This window comes from Hyaloscypha bicolor, assembly GCF_002865645.1.
Source record: "Hyaloscypha bicolor E unplaced genomic scaffold K444scaffold_60, whole genome shotgun sequence".
In the NCBI taxonomy this organism is placed as follows: domain Eukaryota; kingdom Fungi; phylum Ascomycota; class Leotiomycetes; order Helotiales; family Hyaloscyphaceae; genus Hyaloscypha; species Hyaloscypha bicolor.
In genome coordinates, this window is record NW_020194562.1 from 841,707 (window position 1) to 861,424 (window position 19,718).

At 47.7% G+C, this 19,718-nt stretch overlaps 7 protein-coding genes across 7 annotated transcripts; 5 read left to right on the forward strand and 2 right to left on the reverse strand.

The window, feature by feature from the left end:
* Positions 1-777: 777 nt before the first annotated feature.
* Positions 778-2,845, forward strand: K444DRAFT_589040 (FAD/NAD(P)-binding domain-containing protein; the record flags this gene model as incomplete). Its single annotated transcript, XM_024878088.1, has 4 exons — positions 778-945; positions 1,032-1,508; positions 1,563-1,812; positions 1,867-2,845. The coding sequence occupies 4 exons, from the start codon at positions 778-780 to the stop codon at positions 2,730-2,732; spliced, it is 1,761 nt and encodes a 586-aa protein (XP_024737372.1). The 3' UTR covers positions 2,733-2,845.
* Positions 2,846-4,980: 2,135 nt separating this feature from the next.
* K444DRAFT_612620 (uncharacterized protein) lies at positions 4,981-6,615 on the forward strand. The gene is made up of 2 exons (XM_024880174.1): positions 4,981-5,134; positions 5,229-6,615. The coding sequence occupies exons 1-2, from the start codon at positions 5,045-5,047 to the stop codon at positions 6,381-6,383; spliced, it is 1,245 nt and encodes a 414-aa protein (XP_024737373.1). The 5' UTR covers positions 4,981-5,044; the 3' UTR covers positions 6,384-6,615.
* Positions 6,616-7,757: 1,142 nt separating this feature from the next.
* K444DRAFT_393490 (uncharacterized protein) lies at positions 7,758-9,093 on the forward strand. The gene is made up of 2 exons (XM_024872466.1): positions 7,758-8,444; positions 8,524-9,093. Exons 1-2 carry the CDS (start codon positions 7,950-7,952, stop codon positions 8,773-8,775), a joined length of 747 nt encoding a protein of 248 aa, XP_024737374.1. The 5' UTR covers positions 7,758-7,949; the 3' UTR covers positions 8,776-9,093.
* A 656-nt stretch (positions 9,094-9,749) lies between these two features.
* Positions 9,750-10,372, forward strand: K444DRAFT_393504 (uncharacterized protein). The gene is made up of 2 exons (XM_024872467.1): positions 9,750-10,136; positions 10,190-10,372. The coding sequence occupies exons 1-2, from the start codon at positions 9,891-9,893 to the stop codon at positions 10,289-10,291; spliced, it is 348 nt and encodes a 115-aa protein (XP_024737375.1). The 5' UTR covers positions 9,750-9,890; the 3' UTR covers positions 10,292-10,372.
* A 3,261-nt stretch (positions 10,373-13,633) lies between these two features.
* K444DRAFT_528369 (uncharacterized protein) lies at positions 13,634-14,002 on the reverse strand (the record flags this gene model as incomplete). Its single annotated transcript, XM_024874719.1, has 1 exon — positions 13,634-14,002. A coding segment is annotated over one exon (369 nt), but the record flags the coding sequence as incomplete, so codon positions are not given.
* Positions 14,003-15,260: 1,258 nt separating this feature from the next.
* Positions 15,261-16,936, reverse strand: K444DRAFT_612621 (uncharacterized protein). Its single transcript, XM_024880175.1, has 2 exons — positions 16,726-16,936; positions 15,261-16,675 (listed from the first exon to the last, which is right to left on the reverse strand). The coding sequence occupies exons 1-2, from the start codon at positions 16,792-16,794 to the stop codon at positions 15,569-15,571; spliced, it is 1,176 nt and encodes a 391-aa protein (XP_024737377.1). The 5' UTR covers positions 16,795-16,936; the 3' UTR covers positions 15,261-15,568.
* A 290-nt stretch (positions 16,937-17,226) lies between these two features.
* K444DRAFT_561028 (RTA1-domain-containing protein) lies at positions 17,227-18,573 on the forward strand. Its single transcript, XM_024876919.1, has 3 exons — positions 17,227-17,539; positions 17,603-17,851; positions 17,912-18,573. Exons 1-3 carry the CDS (start codon positions 17,386-17,388, stop codon positions 18,370-18,372), a joined length of 864 nt encoding a protein of 287 aa, XP_024737378.1. The 5' UTR covers positions 17,227-17,385; the 3' UTR covers positions 18,373-18,573.
* Positions 18,574-19,718: the final 1,145 nt, after the last annotated feature.

Below are 19,718 nucleotides of genomic sequence, written 5' to 3' on the forward strand. Positions count from 1 at the left end.
TGGTGTCAGTTATAGGGCCCTGATTCCGGATTTAGCCAGGAGATTTTGCAGGCTAGCTTTGCCAATGCTCGATGAGTTGCACGCAGAATTACTTTTTGTATGGCATCTGAAAACCTTTGACGGGTTGCAGCGACCGAGTTCACCGCTGAGTTCACCGCAGAGGACCCGAGTGCCCGGTTGAGCCTTGGACCTTTCTTGCATCTATCTTGTGATCTTGTGCTTGGCTACACAAGCAGTTTGTTTTGTTAGTTGCTGGAGGGCTCTGTTGAGTTGCGGTGAAAAGCCGCAGAGGGATTACCGTTAATTTGACAGCAGAGGGCCTAGCTACCTGGTCCTGCCGTAGCATCTTGCATTTATGGTATGATGATCTACACAAGAATTTTTGTTTTGTCCCTGGATTGCGGTGAATGGCCCAAGTGGGGAGCCCAGACACTTCCTTGAGAGTCACCCCATAGTTGCAGCAGTACTCTGTATCTCAATGACATTTCAATAGAGAGCTCTGCTGGCTCCTTCCCAGTAGATCTTAAAGACGTGGATCATAGCGGCTTGAGGCAAGCCGACACCGATGACGCTATTTAAAGGAAAGCACGTTCGGCAGGGATTAACCGCGGTCCCTTCTATAAATACTTGCCTTCTCAAACAAAAACCACTCACCAACAACACCAAACACCATCTTCTGCCTTTGATTCCAAATCGTGCCATTTCCCAGTTGTGAATTCCTTGTTCTTGAATGTGCTTTGACTAAGTTAGAAGACCTCTGCTAAGTACGCTAGCACAATGCGCGTCGCCATCATTGGTGGAGGTTCTTCAGGCCTGGTCACACTGAAGACCCTTGTCACCGCCCATGAGTTCTTGCCTGGCACGGAACCTGTCGAAGCGAGGCTCTTTGAACAGGAAGACTCTATTGGTGGCACCTTCAAGCATCGAGTTTATGAAGATGCAGAGGTACGTTGTCTTTTCGGAACGTGTTGCTACAACAATCACTTCAATGAAGATACAAAGGAGATGTGCTGACGCGTGTTGTTCTGTAGCTTGTCTCTTCTAGACAACTTACCACCTTCTCCGATTACCGATATAACCATCAGTCTCCCGACTTCCTCCTTGCGACCGAGTACTGCACCTACCTGGAGGGATATGCCACGCTGTTCAAGCTGCTGCCATATATCAATCTCTCCACGGCGGTGACTAAGGTTCGTCCGGGCATCAAAGGCGGACACATTGTCGAGTACGTCCAGGGCGGTCAGAGATTAGAATATGCCTGCGATGCCATTGCTATATGCTCTGGCTTGCACGTCATTCCAAACATCCCTGACATTCAAGGACTGAAGAATGTCCCAACTGTTATTCATTCGTCTGAATTCAAGGAGAGAAGGCAGTTCGGCGTTGGCAAGAATGTCTTGATCGTGGGCAGTGGCGAGACGGGCATGGACATTGCTTACCTGGCCATCACCTCTCCGACCAAGTCTGTTACTTTGTGTCACCGTGATGGATTCCTTTGTGCTCCCAAGGTACTTCTCTTCCCTAGTGACACCATGACTTATCGCTAACTGTGTTTTCTATAGCGAGCTCCAGAGCCGTCTTGGTTTGGCATGAAGCCTTACACAACCCCTCAAGGCAACGTCCCCTACGATGTCGGAGCTGCAAGCTTATTTGATACCGCCTACGTCCACCCACTTCTCCGTGACTCATTCTTGCCTTGGTGGTACTATGATCTCTTTGCCAAGTGGACTACCTGGCTTGTGTCTGGCACAAAAGCAGGTCTCGATCAATGGATTGGCGAGATATCTCCTGAGCGCTTCCATGCTTCGAAGAGTTCGTTCCCTTACCTCGGCCTGCCTGATGTGTGCTGACAAAATTGACATAAAGTATTTTTCAACAAATCCTCGAAAGCAATGCCCTATATTAGCGCTCCTTATCGCAAAGGCTCTCCCTTCAACACCCTGCGCTCTTACGTTTCACAGATCCCCATCGTTCCCACAGGCAACAAAGTCATTGACCTTGCCCCTTTCCCTCAATCCTTCTCCCCAACGTGCAATGTCACATTCCTTGACAATAAGCGTCCCGAGGCAGAAGTCATGCGCATCAAGGCAAAGACACTCAGACCCGACCTTGTGATCCTCGCAACTGGCTACACACAATCCTTCCCCTTCCTGTCTTCCACCTACCCTCTCCCATTCTCCGCCGACATTCGCGGTATCTGGAAAGCTGGTGTTGAGGATGTAGCATTCATTGGCTTCCTCCGTCCGTCATTTGGTGCCATCCCTCCTCTGGCAGAACTCCAAGCCCAACTCTGGGTCCTCAATCTACTTGGCCGACTCCCTGCTCCGCTGTCGCCTCAAGATCACTACAAACTGCACCATCTACCTGGAAGCAGAATCAACTACGGCGTTGATCACGAGAGCTATGCATACCAATTGGCATGCGATATGGGCTCCGCAGCCGGATTCATTGAGGTTCTGGGTATGGGCTGGAAGGTCGCAGTTACCTGGGCTCTGAGCGCACAAGTTAACACCAAGTTCCGACTCACCGGTCCGTGGAAGTGGGAGGGTGCCAAGAATGTGATGGAGACGGAGATCTGGGAGACCGTCTCCCGACGTCGGGGCTTCTTTGGTCACTTTACGTTGAGCTTCATGCCGATTGTTCTCTTTGGAACTTTGAGCGCGATTCTATATATTCTTGAGCAGATCTGGAAGGGATTGAAGCTCTTGTGGAAGCTCTTGACTTTGTCTTAGAGGCTTGGCTGCTGTGCGTGAGGAAATGGTGTCGAACTATGGATGTTGAAGTGAGATGTGGCGCTGTGGTGTTTGGCTCTTTTCTGACTTGACTTGCTAGGGTGGGAGGATGCGGAGAAAAGTATTGATTTTACCTTCTCAGAAAGGAGAAAAGGTCTGCATGTTAATTACGACGTAATGAACCTTATGATTAGTCAAAAGTCTTGAAGTTTCAACTGTATATTGTTATGAACAAATCTCCTTCGGCAACAAACTTGACTCCATTAATCCCCTTCCCACCTGCAACTCATTTACTAATTCTCTACGCAATAACTCAATTTCACTTCTCACATTCATATTCGTACCACGAATAAGGTTCTTGATACGGAGATCGCGGCATGAAGTACCGGGAATACAGGGCATTAGGAAACTTTTAGGCCGTCTAGTGTACAGATTAAGTCAGTAAACTAGCTATAAGGCCCTATATTTCCAAGCCCTTGCCCTAAAAATAGCCTATGCGCTTTCGACAAGGGCTGCCACACCTTTTCAGCGCTTCTCCTCTGTACTTACAAGGTGGTCTTTGCTAAGGACGCCTATAATAGTTGCTCGTTTAACGTCTGAGCGCTATCGTTGCTCTATTAATAGCTCTATGACCCTAGAAGGTCTACTTTCCCCCAGCGAATGTCATAGCGCCTCTTTATTACCCATTTAGGGAGAACTGCCTGAAGATATAGGAGCTTATAGCTAGCTCTTGCCCTAAATTCGTACCCTGTAGAGCACGATGGGTCAAAATGCCCTGCATTCCCGTGCTTTGTGCCGTGATCTCCGTAATGTCGGTCTCACTACAGCTGATTAGCAGTCAGCATTCATCAGTAAGCAAGCAGAAGCAGTGAGCCCACAGTCCCACCATGCTAAACTCCATTTTCTTCACTCTCACGTCAGGTTCACTTATAGCCTCCTCAATCTTACTCCCGGTAAAACTCCGATTTCACACCCACAACAAAGCCGATCGTCTCTTCAAGCGCTCCTTGCTTCACGGTGTTTCTGAGGCTTCATCAATCTTCCGCTTCGTATCCTCCAATCTTATTTTTTATGTTTTTTATCGGAAATGTGACTGTAGTCAAAGCCATAGTACTCCTTGTCCTTCCCCTCATCCCATTTCAGACTCTCTTTTCACCGGTCCACTCGATTTTTCGAGTTTGTAACTTTTTGCGACTTATCGTTGAATTCCTCATGTGCCATGCTGGATTCTATTGTACCAGGTGTAGAGGGTGAGCAGGACGGCGTACACGAAGGTCAGGATCCCCGTGAGGCTGGAGATCCAAGAAAGTGGCTGTCGCCGCCAACGTCTTGGGATGCTGCTGGAGTTATTAATTTTTGTGATGCCGCGGACAGTAATATTCCAGTTGATGACAGATTCTAGTTCAATGGCAACTTAGGTAAGAACGGGGAAGATAAGTCCTCCTTTTTCCAAGGTTAGAAGCAAGAACACCTCTTACACAAGCCACAGACAAACGCTAGTCTGTTCTCGGATTTTTGGAGCTGCTTGAAGGCTTGTGCAACCACAATGATTACGGAGAATAAATTCCTGCATTCAAACTTAAAGGCCATTTGTACAGAATCCAAGTGAGCATAGGTAGGATAGTTCATAACAACTCCCTCAGAATGTTGCGCTGCAGCTCTTCACTCTCAATAGCAAAAGCCAACTGATATTAAGCCTGAAACTAATTAACCCGTCAAAGCCTTTCTCGTTTGCCATGGGAAATTATGATCAATTCTCTTTTAGCGTCTGTCAGCTGCATAAGTCGATCCTCAAAATCACGACCCCCTTTTGAAAAGGGGGTAATCTCGGCTACGGTTGGCTAGGTGATACCGTAAAGTTAGTGTGAGCCTGTGGTATTTCGGCTCAACCGGCGACGAACTCTCATTCTCCATCACTAACACAATCTTGAGCATCACGGATACCAAATATGTCACTTGCGGTGCTCGACATGCTCACCAATTCGGGAGACAGAGAGCTATTCCCAAAGGCTGCTCGGTCGCGAAAAGGGCATAATCAAAGGGATGGGCATCCGCGCCACCAGCTCGTGAATTGTGCAGGGGTCAATTCCTTCTCCAAATTACGAGGTCTGAAGTTATCATGCATGAGGCGGGGTCATACCCAGCACTGCCTCGGGAAATGCTGCGCCTCAATCGTGGGAACAACCAGATTGTTGAAGCTTGCTTCGTTCCCGCTCTCAAATCACGCAATACAAGGCTTAAGATTAATACTAATTGGAACACCTGCCAACGCCTCTTTGCATTATCGTCACTATCTCTGCACGACTAGTTACATGGGCGACTCGCAAGCCAAAGGCCGAGCTCATAGGCCGCACACGAAATCCAGGGGAGGATGTAGCCGATGCAAAGCCCGAAAAGTGAAGGTAAGCAATCAGCATGTATTCTCTTACGGATTACACATATTCCTGTAGCCCTTCTGTGTTTGGCGTCTGACCATTTGTTGGCTTCGAAATACAGTGCTCAGAAACACGCCCTTCATGTGCTTCCTGTTTACGCGGCAAAACAGCCTGCGAATACCCGTCTGAACGGGGCGGCGGACATAAAATATCCAATGTATCAACACCTCTTGCAACACAAGCATCATCTCCCACCCCTCCATATATCTCAGCGCGAGATTTTGAAAAGACGGTGTCAGTGGAGTCCACAGAACGTCGACTTCTAGAAATGCGTCTTATGCATCAATTTACTTCATTCACGACAAGGAAAGATTGGTTGTCTCTGCATGACCAGGACGTTTCAGACATGTGGCAGGAGTACGCTCCGACTCTGGCATTTGAGCACCACTTTCTTCTGAACGCCATAATCTCTGTTGCCGCGCTTCATTTGGCCAAGATCCAACCCGAGCGGCAAGACATGGCCGACACTCATCGCACATATTTCAATGCGGCAATCAGTCAACATCGTCGCGCCGTCCGAGAAATAAGTACGTACAATGCAGAGGCGGTCCTAATATCCACCGTTCTCATCGCGCTCCCGGCTTTCATCCTTCTCCAGAGCACGGAGTTGATTTCCTACTCGCCTCCATTACAACTATTTTACATTCTGGCCGGCAATGTCCCTATCTTCCAGCAAGGCTTACCTTTGGTATCTCAGTCCAGCAAGGTTATGTGCATCCTGACCGCCAAACCGAACATAGCCGATTTTATAAGTGAAGCTTCTCTCAATATATATTTAGAGCCCTTCACTCAACTTACAACTTGGCGGGCCACGGACGAGACTGTGGATTCAGAGAGCCAGAATGCATACCAATTCGCACTCGGCTTTATAGGTTGCGTACTCAGTCGCATTGAAAGTGGTCAGACGGACGCATCCCAAATCCGGAGACTCATCTACGCATTCCCCAGTGTAGTAGGCCCAGTTTTCGTCGAAAGGCTTAGCGAGGGTATTCCAAGGGCGCTGGTGATTCTTGCATACTTTTTCTGTCTGGCTAAGGCGGTTGATAATGTTTGGTGGATGAGGGGTATTGCTGAGAGAGAAGTGTTTGGTATCCAGACCAAACTGCCGGAAGAGTGGCAGTGGGCAATGGCTTGGCCGCTGCAAAAGTTGGTTGGGTTCGCTGCTTTGACATTACAAACGAGGCAAGCTGAAGGACAAACGATGATCCCTTCGTGATGCATTCAGCTAAGAGAAGGGAAATATTCAAGGCAAAGAGTTCAACCGTTTGAGATAAATGATAAACCTCCTGGCGCTCGAGAAGACGAGGTTCAGAGTGTTAGACCTTCTTACCGATGCACGCGCATCGGCCAATAGAAATATATGCTCTTTGTGAACATTCGTCCATGTTTCTCCTATTTAAGGCAATTTATTCCTATACATGTAAAACAACACCCATGTGGAAGCAGAAAGCAGTCATTCATACCCATATCACACAATACACTCCATGAGTGTCCCGAGAAAGAATCCCAAAACCGAAGATATAAATTCGCAAGTATCTCGATTCAACACGGGCTATCGCTGGGTTCCAAGTCCTAGATTTTAATTTTTGGCAGCTCCATCAGATGAGCACTGTTGAGAATCAAATCCTCGTTGGGAAAAAATTTGATAGCCATCCCTCGTGGCTTGATACTGGGGAGGTGGGTCACGGCTATTGTTTGGATACTCCTGAGGGATGTTGTTTTGAGATTGATATCTCGCAGCATTCCCCTGTCTTGTCATTTCCTTTCGTTGTTCGCGTTTATCATGTGAACTTGTGAGAAGGGATCAGTAAATTGAAGCCATGAATATCTGACAGGGGGTGAATGCTGAATGTTATGAGAAAAACAGACTCACTTGGTGATTCTCTCGGCGAGCAGTGTTGCTCCTACGCCTAAGGCTCCAAGTCTAATGAGACCCATAATGAGTATGATTTATGGTGTAATCGTATGTATATAATGAACTGAGAGCTCAATGTAGTGGCCTTGATCGCTGAATATGTTTGACCGCAAATACGACTCGAACTCGAAGCTGACCAGTCTAAATGGGGTTTCAAACTCGTGGACTTCCAGTATTTTTATAGGCAATTGACCTCCCAATGCTCACTTCATCCGAGGTCTGACAAACGCCAAAATTGCGTTTTCGCGTTTATTCGCACCAAGCTTGGGAATCCGAATGCGACCTTGCATCCGAGGTTTGAATGCGAAATCCGAGGGCGGCTGGAGCGAGCGACTCGTTTTACAGCGCAGATCACGACGATCCGAACTACATGTCCTCAACCAGTTTCCGTTTCCTATCAAGCTGTCAAAGCTTAACCTGAATAGAATTGTATTGGAGAGTCTGACAACAGCTTATCATAAGGAATACGTCACTGCTGAATGATCAGCCGCCGCCGCGTTGAATCTTTCATCGGCGATCACCGTGCCGCGACTCTTCTCACTATTGCTTCAGCCTCTAACAGTTAGGATTCAAAGGTCAAGGTGGTATTTTCTTCTGACCACTGCGCCGCAAATCGCCGGCACCAACAAGCTTTCGGATTCTCATCTCGCAGCTCGCAATGGAATATACCTTGGGATGTGGACCCTCGCATCGAATGCGTTTCTTCCTAAAGAGAAGTATAATAAGGAACCCATAGTCCACACTTGAACCTAAATTTAATTCAATTCAACGTCTTCTTCTCCCCAAACACTCGTTGTCAACTCCTACACTCCCACCGTACCCACCAATTTCCAAACATAATCTCCACCACCCCACCTCCGACTCAATATGCTCTCCCAACCCGGGCAGCTCGCGGCCGCAGAGCTAGCAATCTATCTCCTTCTCATCATCCCTTGCGCTCACGCACTCTACACACACGGCAAGCACGGTCTGGTAGGGTGGTTCTTCATTGTTGCCTTCTGCTCGCTCCGCATCATTGGCTCGGCCCTCCAGATCAACAACGAGAAGAAAAATGCCACATCCGAGGCTACGCAAATCATTTCCGGTGTCGGGCTCTCGCCCCTCATCTTGGGTGTCTTGGGAGTCTTGGCTGAAGCGAATCATTATCTACAAGAGTATCGATCGTGGTTGCTAAGATGGCCAGCGGAAGCAGCACTGCATCTCATTGTCGGAGCTGGCCTTGCGTTGGTAGTTGTTGGGATTAAAGATGGAAAGGCGCTAGCAAAAGTAGGGTATGTTTTGTTTGTCGCCGTTTGGGTCGCTCTTCTCGTGTTGACGGTTTTGGCCTGGCGCTCTCAGGCCAGAGGCGTTGATTCTAGACGCGTAAGTCTTCCTCTCCGTAGCGAGGACTGGCGTAGTCCACATATTAAGGTTGGCGAAACTGACCTTTTCATGATCACAGCTTCTTATCGCCATCCCTTTTGCTCTTCCTTTCCTTGGTGTTAGGATTCTCTATTCTCTCATCTCCCAATTCGACAAAGGGATCAATGCATACACGGGTCCTCTTGTATATAGAGTAGTTTTGGCTGCACTGATGGAGTTTATTATTATTACTATTCTTGCAGTATTTGGGCTGGCAACGAGGGGGATTCGGCTTGAAGAGCCGAATTTGCCGAAATCCGGATCCAGAGAGATCGAAGCTGGGAGAGTTTGAGAGGCTTCTAGTAGATATAATCTGTAACTTGACGATCTGGAGTGAGCTGGCTGAATTGTATCATGGAGTGAAACAGACAGGAGTGGCTGACGCATGAATTTCGTCTCTGTGGCGGCGGAAAAGGTGGACTGCTGAGGCAGAGGATATTATGTGGAAATATCTGTATTTGAAGAATTAGATTTTTATTATTCGGCGACAGAATTACCGCTATTCAGTGATATGAGCTCACAGATCCTCTGGGTGCCTGGAAAGATTTAACGGGTTCAATATTGCTCATTTATCGCAGGTTGCGGGTCATTTCGAAGACTTTTTTTTATTCTTTATTTTAATAAGAAGGGTTTGGAATCAGTAATACCACGGAGATACATGCTGGGAGTCGCACAGTATGGGAGCTTTGATGGGAAGGACATACTAGTGAACCTTGAACGAAACACCTCTGCTTACCTCTGCAAGCTGTTGAAGACTGACACTACTTCCAGTGCAAGGTATGTTGCACCAGATGCGTGAGGATCAATAGGCAAATTGCCCCTATCTGGCGGCACGAAATGGAGTAGGGCTGGCGCCGGCGAACGGCCGGTGAGTGAGTGGAACGGACAGCCAGCCGAAATACAAGGCGAATTGTGGGGCCGCTGCGAACGGTAACACGTGTGTTCTCTGACTTGCTCGGCTAGGGGTTGGGCAGGTTGGGCAGAAACACCTTACACGCCATTGCAGGCCTCATCACCAACCCCACACATAGCCTCAAAACTTTAGCTCCATTCACCGTTATCTCTCATATTCTCAATGATTTCGACAAAATATATCAAGAGCGACTTATACGAGGCGCCCGGTGAGCTGGAACAATTGGCCAAGGGGCCATGTGCTGATCGGGGCGGAATTGTTACGGGTTCAGCAGCGAGGTGTTCACCGGTGTTGTGCCATTAGCGGCGTTCTCTTAGACTTTTGATGCTCTCGTTACTTTTTGTTTGTTGAGCTCATATACTAGACCGATTCTTCTGTGATGAAGGATGGCTTCATTCCCCGTCTCCAGTTCTCTTTGTATTATCTGTTCTCCCTTTCATTCTTCCGGGGGCTATTTCCAATCCTCGCCGCTATTTGCAACTTGAACCAGAGAAATGGCCAAGATCATGGAAGCTGGGAAGCCCCAAGAGCCAAGGAAACGCGTCAACGGTGCTCCGCAGGAGCCACGAGCCGTGGAAGGCCCTCCTATGCCCCCTCCCCTTCCGGCCGATGATGTTTTGATTGAGAAGACTCCATTGCAAAAGCGACAGCGCCGGAATCTTACTGACGCGGAAAGGTTGGAGGTAGCAGCAACCCGCAAAAGAGGTGCTTGCGAAGAACATCGAAGAAAGAAAGAGAAAGCATGCTCTCCTGCCAAGAAGAAAAAGAAAAAGTAGATGCTGACTATGAGTAGTGTCGCCATCCACCGAAACAGTATGCAACCGGCGGTATCGGCACTGATGGAGCTACACCGCTCTTCAGCGGTCAGAATCCCAGAATTCATGGTGTTCTGTAACATCTACCGCGAGCCGCTATAGTGAAACCTCCAACCTGGAGGAAGACCGCTTAGTGGCGACAAGTGTCACTGCTGGTCCCTTGATCGGCGCAGATCAGCTGCTGAGCAGTCAATGGGACTTGCTGAACAGAGATTTGGAGACTAGATATCAACAGGATGGAATGCCTTCTATGAATATTTACTCGACTGGCACTGCCAATGGCTTGGACCTCCCAAGCTTGCCTCCAAGCTCGGATCAAATGTCACAGTGTGATAATTTGTCCAAGAACGGTAGCCCTCCATTGACCAGAGAATATGCCACGCCGCCAATTTCTCCCCCTACGGCGGCATGTCTTCCAGGGCAGAACGACTTTTGCCCGCACATTACCCAGCCCGCTGGAGGGCCTGGTCGAAGCCCCGGATATCTGGCGAAATTTCAACCTTGCGCACCTCCCAGCGCCGGATTGCAGCAAAGGCCAGCATTGTCAGGAACTTGCATGACACACCAGGGTTTCACGCGGCCATCAATGCGGCCCCATTGCCGTGGATGCTGTGCCTATAATACCGTGATCTGGGAGCCGACTCCCACCGTCCTTCAGCCGGGGATGAATTCTTTGACCCGAATGAATTCACACTTCGACAGCCCAAGTTCCAGTGGCATCAGGGAGCAAACAGTACCTGGCCACTTATTTTATGCTAACACCCCATCCGAGGGTGCTATTCCCCAAAGCTCAGGTTCGTAAGTTGACATGAGAATCCCACGTTTCGTTCCGGACCAGCAAAGATATTCCTAATCGGATAACTAGTGGCTATCTGCTTCCGTCTCGAATCCAAGCTAACTTTAAACAAGTTTTCATGAACCCAATGAACATTGACTTGTCTAGGCTTTCCTGTCAAAGTCAGATTACATTCGCAACAAACATCAATCCCCAGTACGGGCACAATACGTTTGAAGGCTATGAAATGCCTTCATTTTCCAGCAACGGAACAGCCATGACGGCAGATGGATATCGAGAATCAACATTCAATCAGACAGAGCAGCTCTGCGACGCATTTACGGCTAGCGCATTCGAGTTTCCGCAAACTTCAACAGATGTTCTATATTCGCCTCAACCACTGAGCGCAGGCCAAGATTTTACCCCTCTCCAAGAACCGTCTCTCAGTTCACAACCGAATAGCACGTTCTGCGACTTTCATTAACCAAGTTATTGCCAGAAAGCCAATTCAACAATACCGTATTGCGAAGAGGACCGAGACAGGTGAGCTATATCTTACATTCTTGCATCTCTTTGGGGTTTGAGCTAACCACTTCGTAAGACAGCTGGTGCTAAGAGACGTGGAAACAAACCTCAGATGAAAATGGGCTATGATACTTGTTTGGGTGGATTAATGATTCGATTGTCTGGTCATGTATTTACATGAGAATCGGTTTGGCAAGTGGTAGATAGCTTACTCTACTTTCAGAAGCTTTTTACGCACGAGCATATGCAATGTTAGATAAAGGTAGAACTCTTTCTGTTGTAAGATTATATGAACAAATGGTACGTTAAGATTTTATATGACGATTAAACCTTGCCATCGACCAGCTTCCCAAGAGCCCTAGAGTTCTCCCCTCATGGTCCCATGAACACCACAAGCGCCGACGAGCTGCCATTGTTCTCCAGTTGACATTAGGGACCTAAGCGCCAACAGCTGCTGAAGACCCTTGACAACAACGATTTGGTCTCCTTTCTGAAACATGTGTGGGACTCAGCAGAGGTGCGCATCCTTGGTCAACATCACTCTCTTTCCCCAGACCGCCATGCTGCCGATAAACTTGTGCGCTCAATTCATATTAATCGCGAGGAGCGCAGCTGGGACCTCGAAATCACGCAGCTGCCTCGCTATCGGGTTAGCCATGGGCTGGTTGATGTTTCTTACAGAAATTCCCGACAGCGCTTGGAGCATGAGTACTTCTCTCAGAATGTTCTTGAAGCTGGAGAAACTGTCATGGTGCTAGTCTCATTTGATGGATCCCCATTCATCCATCTGCTGCCTTTGAGAGTCCTCCAGATGGCCTCGGCTGAGATCTAGCCAGAAGAATGTGTGTAGTAGCTAGGGAGGTGCCTCAGTAGCCTCTCTGCTTCTTTCACTGCTGTCAGTTCGCTCTTACGACGGAGAAATGAAGCTATATCAGATAAATGTTTCGGCAGCGGCACCGCGAAGGGTGGAGACAGCTCGAATATTTGAGATACTCCAACGCTCTTTATCAAAAGTTGTAAACCTTCCACTTGAACCCCTGGCTTTGCTCTGGGGGAACCTCTTGGCATGCCACAACTATACTGGCTACTTCCTATTACGGATGCTATCTCCGGTACTTGTGCAAAGTCACTACATGTGAAGAGCGATGGACCTTGCCTGTGAAGGGAAACAGTTGACCAATCAGGCGCCCAAGACACAAGGCTGTCAATATTTCTTGAGTAATCAATGCTACCAGATGTTAGAACAAAATCCGGAGCAGATAATAGCAGATACTGAGCCACCTTTAAAAAACGTCCCTGGTCGGAAGGTTAAGGTTATTTAGTAGAGCCGCCGGACACTCCTTAACTATACCTAGCAGTGAAATCAGCTAACCATCGTCCTTTATTAATTCGAATTCAGACATCAGAGGAAGCGTGGTTAACAGTTGCAACGGTCCAGATTTGGATGAAACTCCGGATGGCGATCAATGAGGATATGCGTGAGCGAGTTTCTTTCGTAAGGTTTTGTGGTGCTTCATCTCCCTTATTGCTTGTTTCGCTTTCTGCAATTATATAATGCTCTATGTACTTCTCAATAATACGATACTGCGTATTCGGGGGATCCAATATGGGCTCGCTGTCGAAATATCCCATTTCAGTATCTGACCTCCATACGGATATCGGGGCTTAAAGTCATGCGACTTCAGTGCATGTGCCCTGTAGCTGTCGCGCCATGCTATTGGCACGGTGGCTATAGCGCTTAGACGCTGGAATTTGGAGGTTTTATAGGGCACTTTAGCGACCGGGTCCCTGTACTTGCAGGGGCATACCCTATAAATATCTTTTAATCCCTGAAACGCCTTATAGGGCCTGAGCATAGTTATAGGGACTTGTAGCGTCTGCATCCACTATCATCTGAGCCTGTAGTGGACGAATAGTGTATCTCGGCCAAGCATGCCCCGAAGTCACATGACTTTATGTCGCGATATCCGTAGACAATGTTGATTCTTTTGGCCAGAGCCACCTCTTGTACCAGTAGCTCTGAAAAGTGAACTTGATTCGTGCTCGCCACATTCGCTTCAAGATCTTGCCATCCATCACTCTACTCATTCTACTAATTAGCAGCAGTATGCCAGCTTTTTTTTTACCAGAAGTGGTGACTGAGAATAGATATTAGTGTAAGATCAAGTAGAGACACCTCCTCGTAGTCAAGCCAGGCCAGAACTCGTGATGCACTGCGATATATGTCGCCCATCAGTCGGAGCTTGCCCGGTTGCTCGTCCAGGTCGTCCCGGTTAATACAAACAGCGTTGATCCAAAGCCAATTTGGCCACTCCCACGTTGCACGATTGCCAGCGATCCCACTGACGTTCCTTGTAGTCTTTAATATACCATCGTCGAGATATAAAGTCTTATTTCTGACCTGTCGACCCCAGGTGTATGAAACTGCATCGTATGGAGGAGTCTTGTCAAGGGGAAACGTAACCAAGCTCAACTTGAGTACGGAGAATGGTATCTTCCTGGCGCTCTTGAACAGCCAAATCTCTCTTGTTCAGGGACCCAGCTTTGATAGCAGAATACTGGCAGCGGCGAACTTTCTCCTGAAGACATGCATAGACGCAAAAGTTCACTAATTGGCCACTGGATGGTTTGAAGATGTCGAAGAACAAAATTAGCCGCTACCCTGCAGACCGAAAACAAGTACCCAGCAACACAGAAGCAATATTCGTCCATTCTCGCAAATAGCCACAAATTATCTTTTTGGAAGCTGTAACGTCAGCTTCTAAAAAAATAGCCTCCACTCTACTACGAAGGCGACAGGCGTTGAACGTCGTCCATTTGCAAAGTGCGCGCAAGAACACTAAAATTGCCTTGTGCGGAAAGTCGCATTAATCCCTAACGCAACACCCAAAACTTTCTATAAGAGTTTTATGTAATACAAAATAGCCCGTTAATCTTTTCCAAGATTTTTATAACGATTAAAATTGGGGAGAAATTGCGAGACATTTATAACCGCGCAGCCCCCTGACTTCTCAAATCCTCGCTTAGCCAGTTGAACAGATTTTAATGCTCGCCGCCTTCGTACTATAAACTACTAGGTCGCAATTCCCTACTCCTGCTGTGATCGATTTAATAGTTGCAAAGCAATGGGAGGAAGGCCCAGCTGCTTTGCGAATTCATAAGTACTCCCATGGCTACTGTGCTAAATACTTCAAGATATAACTATTACTGCTTTCTGTGTTACTACGCAAAATATAGAAAATAAATGATTTAAATAGATTAAATACTTTATTTTTACAGAGCCATAGGAACGCTTGCAGTTAAATGAGGCTTTGAATGTTGCCTAATTGGGGTGAAAATGAGCTGTGGGGCTCATGTAACGACGCTGCCGCTGCATTTGAGATTCTCATTAAGCGGAACAATTTTCTTATAGAGCAACACAGAGCTCTAATTGTCCCGGCCGAATCGTTCTCAATTATTTCATCTAACTAGTCCCTCGTGTCAGCTATGGAGCTATATGGAAAGTCTTCTCGGCTAGACATATCGCCGAAAGTACTCTTCAGCCCAGCAACCAAACTTCTCAACTTTGAGTCTCCACAGAACATAATCAGTCATCACCAACGCTCTCAATGTTCAAATCAAATCTCATTGCCCCAAGACTTTACTTATTATACAATGCGGCCCTGAGAGTTTCTTCTCTTAGTGGATGGGGTTGCAGTCTTAACAAAGTGGGGACACGGGCAATTATATTTGTAAAGTGGAGCAAAAGACTGAATATCTCATATTTGAAGACATAAGTGCAGGCTGTTGTCTAAGAAACACAACCCAAAAGCATCAAAGACAGTGGGAATCTTATACTCTCTAATCTTTTCTATATGTGCTGTGATCTTGGAAGAATGAGAAGATACGAAGACCAGTATGCGTAAATCCTCTCAGTCCTTACAGTTTAATTAGATTCTCGCAGCAGTTAGCAGAATAGCCGTGGTGGTGGTCAATTCATTCCCTCATGATTTGGAAATCACAACCGAAGCATTCACGAGAGTGAAAAATTGAGAGTCATACCAAAACACCTTCATCTTCATCTCCCTATCATAATCTTATCCATGGGCCACGCAATCAGGCTTTTCCATTCAATATCAACCACCTGGCACACCTCCTGGATCAGCTTCCTCCCCCACCCCATCGCCCACCAGGTATCTCTGATTTCGTGAAGAATGACAGCATAGTGCGCCAAAATCACCAGAGCCATCTGCTCCCGGGAACCCAGTAGCGCAATATACTCCCGGCCAACCGAAATCGGCCAGCTAAGCACCATCCCATGGTCCCTGTCCAGATCCTTTGATGACAACAGTTTAAAGTACACCTTCAACTCCTGAATAGCACGAGCATACGTATCTGCTCCAGAACACTCAATCGAAGATATTCGATTCCGCTCTTCAAGTAAGTCGACGGAATTTGCGATATCATCTGCTAGTATAATCGTGTCATCCACCTCTCTGCCTCTAAACATGGGTTCAACCTCGCTCTCTTGGATCCAAGACCACGTTTCTCCCAGGACAAACGGCACGCCTCGCAGCAGTGTAAAGATACCTAAGATCTCTTCGATGGGCCCCATGGGCTCCTCATGCGGCCTTGACATGGCGAGGTTGAGTGCGAAAATAACAATCAAAGTTGCGCAAACGAACAACGATGCGCTGTTCTCCCGCGTCATACTGTGAAGTTGGCAGCTATACTCTCGGAGGGCGATGTTATGGTGCCGGATGGCTCTCTCGATGTATGAAGACTGGCTTTCTGGGCGCGATGAGGCAATGTGTAATGCCGCGACACCCAAGAGACTGTGCATCAAAACCTTTTGCTTCAGCGCCAGCTTTGGGATCTGGATCTGCCACATTTGGCGGAGATCGTTTCGATTGGCTAGCGTTGTGGAGGTGACAGTCAGATAATGATGCAGGAGCTCTAGATCATCCCAAGCCACGATCCCTACCTCAGACGGGTAAAGCACACTTGGAGCAATGGTCGTCTCATCTGGAGGCGGAACTGTCGACAGCAGCGATGAGCTTCTTGGACTTCCGTGGCGAGATATTGTTGATGGAATGTTTGGCAGCCGTCCGTTGACCAGATTTGGAAATTGACAACTCTTTCCAGTCCTCGCGCATTTGCCACATGTTGGTTGAGCCAGATCACACTGCGTTTAGTAAGTCGGGAATTGTGGGTGGTCAAGCAGGATTTACATACCTTGATATGAGCAGATTTGCATTGCGAACAGCCGTGCCGCGATTTAGAATGCGTGCGTCTAGACGACATGTCTCCAGGCTTGTGATATATAGCCCTGGTCTACTCATATCCCGAAGCAGAGTCTAGGGTGTGTGCGCCAGTAGTCGTATGCCCTACATCTACTGAGTTTTTCTAATACAGAAGATGTTGTAAATGATGAGTGTTGAGACACAAGGGTCTCAGCGTTTGCACCGCCTCGACGGATGTGCGATGCCAGCTGCAGAGGGCACAATTCTATCCATATTGGGGATAGTGTACGATGCTATACGATGCGAGGCGAACATAGCCGAGGTGAAGCCGCCCCCTTTTCAATATGCCCTTCGTCGCTGCTCTGGCTCTAATTGGGATACAATACCGAACATCTTTCTCGAATAGGCATAGAGTACGAAGAATGTATTGTGGCACATCCTACGGGACCTGCAGATACGCACTCTTCACAAAATCTCACAAACATATAAGTTGCTACGATGTATCATACATGACAAGATGGATACACTTTCCATTCCGACTTGCTCCGTCTCACAGTTCCCCTTCATTTCTGCCCAGAGACCAAAGTTCTGGTTCTGGCAATCTAAATCTTGAAGATCAAAAGTCCAGCAGTGCCTCACTTCAAGCACGAAAATGGCGAACGAATTCAAATTCTACCACTACGACCCCTCGATAGCGGCAGCCGTCATCTTCACCATTGTGTTTCTCATAACAACATCCCTTCATTCCTACCAACTACTGCAGACCCGGACATGGTTCATGATTCCCATGGTCGTAGGAGGATTCTGTGCGTCACCCCATGAGCTTCCTGCAGCAAACTAAATTCCATAAGCTAATAGAACCCAAATAGTTGAATGGGTTGGTTATGTTGCACGTGCGGTTTCTAGTCAACAGTCCCCAGATTGGACACTGGGTCCATACCTCGTTCAAACACTTCTCCTCCTCGTTGCACCTGCACTCTTCGCGGCAAGCATCTACATGGAATTAAGTCGGGTGATCATCCTTGCGGATGGCGAGTCGAAGGCGTTAATCAAGAAAAAGTGGCTCACGAAACTCTTCGTTTGCGGAGACGTCGTGTCGTTCCTCCTCCAGGGGGGTGGTAAGTGGCCCGCACAATCCACAACTCACTGTTAGCAAATGGCTCACAACCGAATTCAAGGAGGCGGCATCCAAGCTTCGGGCACGCAGTCTGGTCTCGCAACTGGTTCGCATCTTGTGGTCGGCGGACTCTTCGTCCAGCTCGTCTTCTTCGGTTGTTTCATTGCAGTTGCGATGCACTTCGAAGTTGTCATGCGCAAAGTGCCGAACTCCCAAGCTCGGATAGCGGTGCCTTGGCGCAAACATCTCGTCGCTCTATACGCAGCAAGCGTGCTGATAATGGTCCGTTCCATTTTCCGCGTGGTGGAATATGTGCAAGGATTCTCAGGGTACCTTCTATCGCACGAGGTGTATCTGTACATGTTTGACTCGTTGCTGATGTTTTGTGTTATGGTTATTTTCAATATCGTGCATCCGAGCGAGGTGGTGGCCCTGGTCAATGGAGGCAAAGCGGCAAAGAAGGGGTGGAAGATGGAGAGAATCGTTGGGTTTCACCAGCTTCTTCCGGCCGACAATTCATAGGGAAGAGGGCTTGCCTAAATCCTTTTAGAGGATAGAGTGAGGGTGACCTGTGAGTTAGCGGAGGCAGGGAATGCTCAACTTTGCTTTAGCTTGCTACAATAGTGTCAGTGTAAGACTATGGCTGGGTTTAGAAGGAATGCGTCTTAGAGGTGGAATCCACATGGCATATGTATCGAAATCTACGAATTGACAACTTCTGAGTTTATTTACGGCGACGCACCTGCTTATAAGCGCGATTTTGTAGGTTTGGGATAAGCTTTGAGAGTGGCAACTTCGAAATCAGAGGAAAAGTGGCCGTAGGGCTGAGAAGGTGAATGGAAAGTATTCCATGCTAGAGCTCTGGGTGGCAATCTTCAAATTGACTTCTGATAATCTTTCCTCTATGTGTCTCATCGTTTATGTATTTGTTGTTGAATCTATTCTGCAAGTGCTTTGAAGTCTTCCCTCGGTTTTGATTGTTTACGGACTTCTCATATTAGTTAATGTTAGCTTCACTTATTACACTGGTGCTCACAACCACCATAAAGTCAAGGCTCTCTAGGCTCCAGTTTGCGGAGAGAGAATGGCAAAAGGCATAGGCCAGTCTTTTGGCCTCTTAGTCGAGGCCTGAGGTTCTTTTGTATAAAAGATCGCTCAGAGTTTGAGAGAAAACTTTAGCCAGCAAAATCCAGTAGTGCTTTTCGTTTTATGCGCTTAGAGGGGTGATGAGAGGCCAAGAACTGCATATCTGAACGCACTGGATCTTTGCAGTATAATTTGAACCTGCAATTAGCAGTATAGTTGTTGTCGTTGTCAATTCCCTCGCCTCGTCTGGTAGCAGTAGGCACATGACCCACCCCCCTATTCTTGGGTTGAGCTCAAGCACGCTTACGTGTTCAGCCGTTGAGGCGCAATCTAAGTCACTCTCCTAAAAGCTATATCAACATTTACACGCTTATTAAAATGTCGCCAAAATGAAAAAAATATCCTGCACTCAGTATGAATGGCCAAGGCTTTGGGCCCATTTGTTGCTGCACTGTAACTCATTGTGATATCGTTTCCGGGATGAGGCAGCCCTGTGAACCTCGAGAACAACGGTCAAGACCCTTGAACCCCGTATTTGCGTTGATAGTGCTAGCTCAGGCAGCCCTGCGCCCTAGCGAGACAAACCAAGCGAATTTAGTGATGGACTTGCAGGCTTTGATCCCCGTATTACGAGGTCACTTTCCTTGTACTCCGATTCCTGCGAACACTGATCGACTACAGGCAGCAACCCTGGCATTCTCCACTTAGATCCGAAGTCTCCGAACCCAAGACCAAGCTAATGGGTTTTCTTAGTTTGGCATGATACTTTTTGCTGTCTTGTT

What these genes read in the sequence shown, in the direction of transcription:
- K444DRAFT_393490 (XM_024872466.1), top strand. Translation starts at nt 7,950, where the DNA reads ATGCTCTCCCAACCCGGGCAGCTCGCGGCCGCAGAGCTAGCAATCTAT. An exon ending in GAGGCGTTGATTCTAGACGC is followed by an intron (nt 8,445 to 8,523) that starts GTAAGTCTTCCT and finishes TCATGATCACAG; the next exon opens with CTTCTTATCGCCATCCCTTT.
- K444DRAFT_393504 (XM_024872467.1), top strand. Translation starts at nt 9,891, where the DNA reads ATGGCCAAGATCATGGAAGCTGGGAAGCCCCAAGAGCCAAGGAAACGC. An exon ending in ATCGAAGAAAGAAAGAGAAA is followed by an intron (nt 10,137 to 10,189) that starts GCATGCTCTCCT and finishes GACTATGAGTAG; the next exon opens with TGTCGCCATCCACCGAAACA.
- K444DRAFT_561028 (XM_024876919.1), top strand. Translation starts at nt 17,386, where the DNA reads ATGGCGAACGAATTCAAATTCTACCACTACGACCCCTCGATAGCGGCA. An exon ending in CATGGTCGTAGGAGGATTCT is followed by an intron (nt 17,540 to 17,602) that starts GTGCGTCACCCC and finishes GAACCCAAATAG; the next exon opens with TTGAATGGGTTGGTTATGTT. An exon ending in GTTCCTCCTCCAGGGGGGTG is followed by an intron (nt 17,852 to 17,911) that starts GTAAGTGGCCCG and finishes ACCGAATTCAAG; the next exon opens with GAGGCGGCATCCAAGCTTCG.
- K444DRAFT_612621 (XM_024880175.1), bottom strand. Translation starts at nt 16,794, where the DNA reads ATGTCGTCTAGACGCACGCATTCTAAATCGCGGCACGGCTGTTCGCAA. An exon ending in GCAAATCTGCTCATATCAAG is followed by an intron (nt 16,676 to 16,725) that starts GTATGTAAATCC and finishes TACTAAACGCAG; the next exon opens with TGTGATCTGGCTCAACCAAC.
- K444DRAFT_612620 (XM_024880174.1), top strand. Translation starts at nt 5,045, where the DNA reads ATGGGCGACTCGCAAGCCAAAGGCCGAGCTCATAGGCCGCACACGAAA. An exon ending in GCAAAGCCCGAAAAGTGAAG is followed by an intron (nt 5,135 to 5,228) that starts GTAAGCAATCAG and finishes TTCGAAATACAG; the next exon opens with TGCTCAGAAACACGCCCTTC.